At 51.3% G+C, this 5,293-nt stretch overlaps 1 protein-coding gene across 1 annotated transcript in view; it reads right to left on the bottom strand.

Moving 5' to 3' along the window:
• Positions 1-5,293, bottom strand: part of LOC106699517 (A-kinase anchor protein 13-like) — a 93,015-nt gene that overhangs the window by 506 nt on the left and 87,216 nt on the right. Inside the window, exons 6-7 of the mRNA XM_014468064.2 lie at positions 4,429-4,627; positions 6-2,646 (exon numbers count right to left, since the gene is read on the bottom strand). Coding sequence (XP_014323550.1) covers positions 6-2,646; positions 4,429-4,627 — 2,840 coding nt within the window. The remainder of the gene's footprint in view (positions 1-5; positions 2,647-4,428; positions 4,628-5,293) is intronic.

A 5,293-nucleotide genomic window follows, 5' to 3' on the forward strand; every position in this document is an offset into this window, starting at 1 on the left:
GGAGCGTGTGTCATTCATCTGTGCCTCCTCGGAGGCATCCCGGGGACAGCTGAGGTGGGCTCCCTCCGGCTCCCCTTTCTCCGAAACAGCAGGCACCGTCTCTGGGGCTGCAGCAGCCTGGAGGTCAGTCCCACCTTTGTCTGGTAAGGCTCCTGGCAAAACCTGGATCCCGTTCTCCTGGCGCAGCAAGACTTCCGGAACGGGCGGGTCCTGGGCGCTGTGTGACAACGCCGTTCCCCTGGCTTCCGCAGTTCCTTGGAGCGCGTTACCCACTGCCACATCCAATGCCATGTTTCCACTCGCCTCGCAAGCAGCGGTCTCTCCCTGGGCTTGAGCGTCTGTCACTCCATCCACAGCAAAAGGTCCATTGCAATTAGGAGCCCGAGATGCATCTGGGGACAGACCCGGCAGCAGAGGTGAGCTGCTCTGCTCCGCACCCACGGCTTCCTGGCCCGCGTCTGCGGCCAGACCTGCTCCCGGTGACACCGGGCTCTGGGCGGCCCCACCTTCAGTCAGCAGTGAGGCTGGTGGGGCCACTTCCTGGTTGTGTTTAGTTTCTGCATTCAGACAGGCCGAGGGTGTGCCCCGGGAACCACCGAGTTCAAGTGCTTTGTCCCGGGCACAGGCAGCTGCGCCAGGTTCTCCCTGGACCCCTGGTGACTCCTGTCGCGGAGGGTCTGTTCCCTGCTCTTCCCGCAGCGCCCCTGAAGGAGGCGTGTCCTCCTTAGTGGAGGAGCAAATCACTGCTTTAAATCTGTCACCTTGTCCATGAGCCGCAGAGCTTTCTGGAACCACCGGGCTGTTTCCTTCTTCAGTCAAACTGGAATCAGAGGCCAAGGGGGCCTCAGCCACATGTAGCTGGGAAGAGTCGGTGCCCCCCTCCATGGTCCTAACTTCAGGGGCTGCTGGGAGGCAGGGGTCCTCCTGCTCCCCGCCAAATCCTCCAGGACTGGCGTTCCCCATGCTGGGCTGAGGATCCAGGGCAGTGGGGGGTGTGGGCAGGCCTACTGCACGGTCTTCTAGTGGCTGCTTATCTGGATCACTCCAATCTCCGCCATCTCTACAGTCTGTAGCGGTATGTGGCTGGGGAGTTGCTGTTCCCTTTTCGTTCTGGGAGGGGACAAGAGAAAGTGCGTCATCTTTCGTTACTGATTCACTGCCTGGACTGCCTGCCGGAGAGAAAGTCCTGCCTGATGTCACCGCCCGGTCTGGCACCGGCTCTCGCTCTGCTTTGGGGAAAACAGCGTGTGGAGGCAGCTCCACTTCAAGCGCGTTTGTGAGAGGTGTTTGTGAGTTCACACCTCCTGTTTGGCCCTCTTTATCCAAAACTTCAAGGGGACAAAAACCCACATCTTCCTGGGTGTCTCCTACAGGGACAGGGGTGACGGGCTCAGCCTGTGGGCCTTCCGGGCAGACGGCAGTGGGCGGAGGCTGTGCGTGGGGCGGGCCTGTGGCCGGGCCTCCAGGCTGGGTGACTGTGTCATCACGATGCTCTGCAGCCAGCACACCACTAGACGTCACTGTGCTCTGTCCACTGGCAGGGGCAGCTCGAGGTTGGTCGTCTCCAGGTGGAGAGCAGATGGGTGGCTTGTCGTTCTGGCTCTGAAGATGAGGTGAATTCGTTTCTGCTTTCTCCTTCGGCAAAGCATCATTCTGTGGCCGGGGGAAGGGTAGATCAGCGGACGACACTGCCCCACCCGTGTGTGCTAAGGGAGCGTCCATCTTGCCATTTGCAGCAGCTGGAACGCTGGCAGGGCTCTGATCACCAGCACTCGCGTCACAACGTCTGGAAGTTTCTGTTTCGGCAGTTTTTTCAATAGGGGCTCCTCCATTACTCACTACAAGTACCAACTCAGCAGGCGTCTCACCGTCCAGGGAGCTGGTGGCAGACACGCAGTTTGGAACCATGGCTTTATCCACAGGCTGCCTGGTGTCTTTGACGTGAGAGGCTCCAGCTGCACCGACATGAGAGTTCTCCAGTCTTTCCTTTGTCCTTTCCCCGGCTTCGAGCACCTTCTTCTGGGTGGTGGCATCTGGGTTCCTGAGACCACGCTCCGTTCCCTCTGCGGTCTCTGGGACACCAGCATCTCCTGTTGACCTGCTTTCCTGTTCACCTGCAGGGAAATGCGGGGCCGGGCCTGACTCCATGAGTGTGACTCCCGGCAGGGCAGCACCCCCACTGCTCAGAGACCCCTGGGCTGTGGCCGCTGTGGCCGATTTTGCTTGAGTTTCTTCACTTCCGATTTCACAGGGTGGAATGCCTTCTGTCCCCTTCTCCCCACAATCAGACATGCTCTGAAGGCAGCTTTGGGGATTAGACCGAGTCTCAGAGTCCACGGTAGGCTCCGCCTCTTCCTCTTTTCTCTCCACGCCTTTATTTTTCTTCCTACAGGAACAATCTGTGTTCTCTTCCTTGCCCGCGCTGGAGAAATCAGAGGGACGTTCCACCTGCGAGGCCGGGATCCCGGGGCCGTGTGGAGAGCTCTCCGCACCGGCAGGAGGAGAGGAAGGCTGCGGGCTGTCCGTGGACCCTGATGCGCAGGGAAGGAACGAGCCATCTGCATCTTGGGCAGTGAGCAGACCTGAAGGATCCTGGGCTGTCACCATTAAGGGCATAAGATTGTCCATCTGCTTGAGGTTTGTTTTCTAAGAGGAAATGAAAGAAATTTTTTAAAAACTGTTCATGGGAAAAGATGTCACTGACACCCACAACAAAAACCCAGTTGGAGAAAACTGACTACCATTCCAGCTCTTCTGAGGCTACACGATGAGCTGATCTAAATAAAGACAGAGAAGTTTCTCCTGTTCCTGGTATCACTTTTCTCCCTTATAGCTCCATAGCCGATGGAATGATAAAAATAAACAATAATATAAAAGGTGGGCCCAGCCAGTGTGACTCAGTGGTTGAGCATCCACCTATGAACCAGGAGGTCATGGTTCGATTCCCAGTCAGGGCACTTTCCTGGGTTTCAGGCTCGATCCCCAGTGGGGGGCCTGCAGGAGGCAGCCGATCAATGATTCTCTCTCATCACGGTTGATATCCCAAAGATTCAGGATTTCATTAATTGTTCCATCCCCCTCAGGAGAGGCCACAAATGAGTTAAATAAAAACTACAGGATTGCTCCCTAACGATGTCATTTTGATCAAGATAAAAAAAAGCTGGTTTCTCTCTCTCCCTTCCTCTCTGAAATCAATAAAAATAAAATAAATAAATACGTAAACAAAAGCTTCTCTGCTATGCTCCTTAGCATAGTCAAAATTAGCTTGCTTCCAGTTCCTGTTGAAAGCATAACAGTTTCCTAAAAATTACGAACGCAGTTCATTAAATTTAATAACAGGCAAACATTTCAGAACAGAGACTGGCAGAAACAAGTGGCATTTCTTGAAAAAACATTAGATGCTCCTAACACATGCATCCTCGGACAGTTTCTGTGTCTCATGTTCTTTATCAACGATTCCCATACCTTGAGGTAGCTTTAACACCTGCAAACTGATAGTTTCAGCTGGACTCTGATTCACCCAGGAAGAAAAGCCCGCAGGAAAGCCTGACTTCCAGCCAGTCATTCACAGGAAAATAATATGACACCTGTTCATATCGGGAAAGGCAGAGGCAAGCTCCGCATCCAATGCAGTGCGTCGGCCTGCTGGCCTCAGAAGTAATGCCTGCTCCCCAAGAAGCTTCTGGCACTGAGCTGACCCTAGATGACCTTAAATGAAATTATTGCCCAGCTTTTTCCAAATCAAATCATCTCTGAAATAAACTGGGTGGAAAAATGATCTAAACTTAGCCTTTCAGATGTTATGGCCGGAGAGCGGTACCCACATGACGTTCGTATTATCCATAATCAAAGCTATCAGGGAGTCTGTAATGTTTTTATGTCTGGCAACAACTTCATCTTGGAGGCCTTGAGTGGATTATAAAATCTTTTTTTTTTTAGTGATCTTTGTACCATATAACTATCGATTCAAATACAGCAGCACTATCATCACTCATTTAAAAAGTTGTGAAAAGGCTTTTTTCTGAGGAAATCTGGTTCTTGTTCTTTAGCAACAATATCAGAAGCTACTTTGCCCATTTAGTTTTAGAAAGTTAAACCAACAAATTTATAAAGACAAACAGACAAATTTCCTTTCATGCCAGGAAAATGTAGTTCCGGTTGTTACATATTTCTATATCTGCAATGTGTCTGTGTATCTTTCATTACTACACAATCCAATAAAAAATTCTCTCAGCCTCCTACTGCTACAAACCCAATGCTAGTTCTCATCTATAAGCAGAAACACTGAATATTGCTAAAACACTGAATATTGCTTTATTTACAGGTTTCGCAATCTTTAAGGGAAGCGTTTTGTTTTAAATATAGCCAAGGTTCACTGGGGGAAGGAGTGAGGGTACAGAGGCCTTCGAATGGAAATTTCTGCCTTACCATTAGCTGCTGTTGGATGTTCATAAGTTTAAAAATGTGCCCAGTGCAGCTGTCTGCGGGAAGTGGGGGTTCACGGTGTGCCCGGGACTCTGAGGTGAGTGTGTAGACATCCAGCTCCCGGTGATGCCTCACAGAACAGTCCCCACAGGGTATTTCATAGGACAAACTGCTCCAGGAGTCCGGTTCTCCAGCATTCTCCCTGTAAGCAAGCAACCTATGGTTAATGCAGCTCCGTCCCGCCTCCCAGGCACAGGCTGGACCCTAAGTCTCACACAGTATTGCCACCCTGCTTTTTTTTTTAATTGATTTCTGAGATGGGGCGGGGGGCGGGGAGAGAAACATCAATGATGACAGAGAATCATTGATTAGCTGCCTCCTGCACGCCCCACATTGGGGATCGAGCCCGCAACCCGGGCATGTGCCCTGACCGGGAATTGAACCGTGACCTTCTGGTTCATAGGTCAACGCTCAACTACTGAGCCACGCTGGCCGAGCCCTGACTGCTCTTTGAGGCTCTGCAGGAGAAATCTGGTTTGGACAGTTCCCCAGTGATTCGGATATCACTAATTGTTCCATCCTCCTCATGAGGCCACAAATGGGTTAAATAAAAACTACAGGATTCCTCCCTAAGGATGTCATTTTGATCAAAATAAAAAGAAATCTGGGTTCTTAAAATAGTTAATGTTATGCTAACAACCCAATAATGAGGAAATGTAAGGAGGATGACTCTAGCCTGGTTTTCAACAGAAGCCAGGCTTGTTAAACATTTCTCTTAAAACTGGCTACACCATAGACGGTTATATTGGGTATGGAAGAGCCTATCACCCCACCCATTGCAATGCAAGGGCACTCCAACTGTTGTTAA

The sequence above is a fragment of the Myotis lucifugus genome, unplaced genomic scaffold (assembly GCF_000147115.1).
Source record: "Myotis lucifugus unplaced genomic scaffold, Myoluc2.0 scaffold_425, whole genome shotgun sequence".
Lineage (NCBI taxonomy): Eukaryota > Metazoa > Chordata > Mammalia > Chiroptera > Vespertilionidae > Myotis > Myotis lucifugus.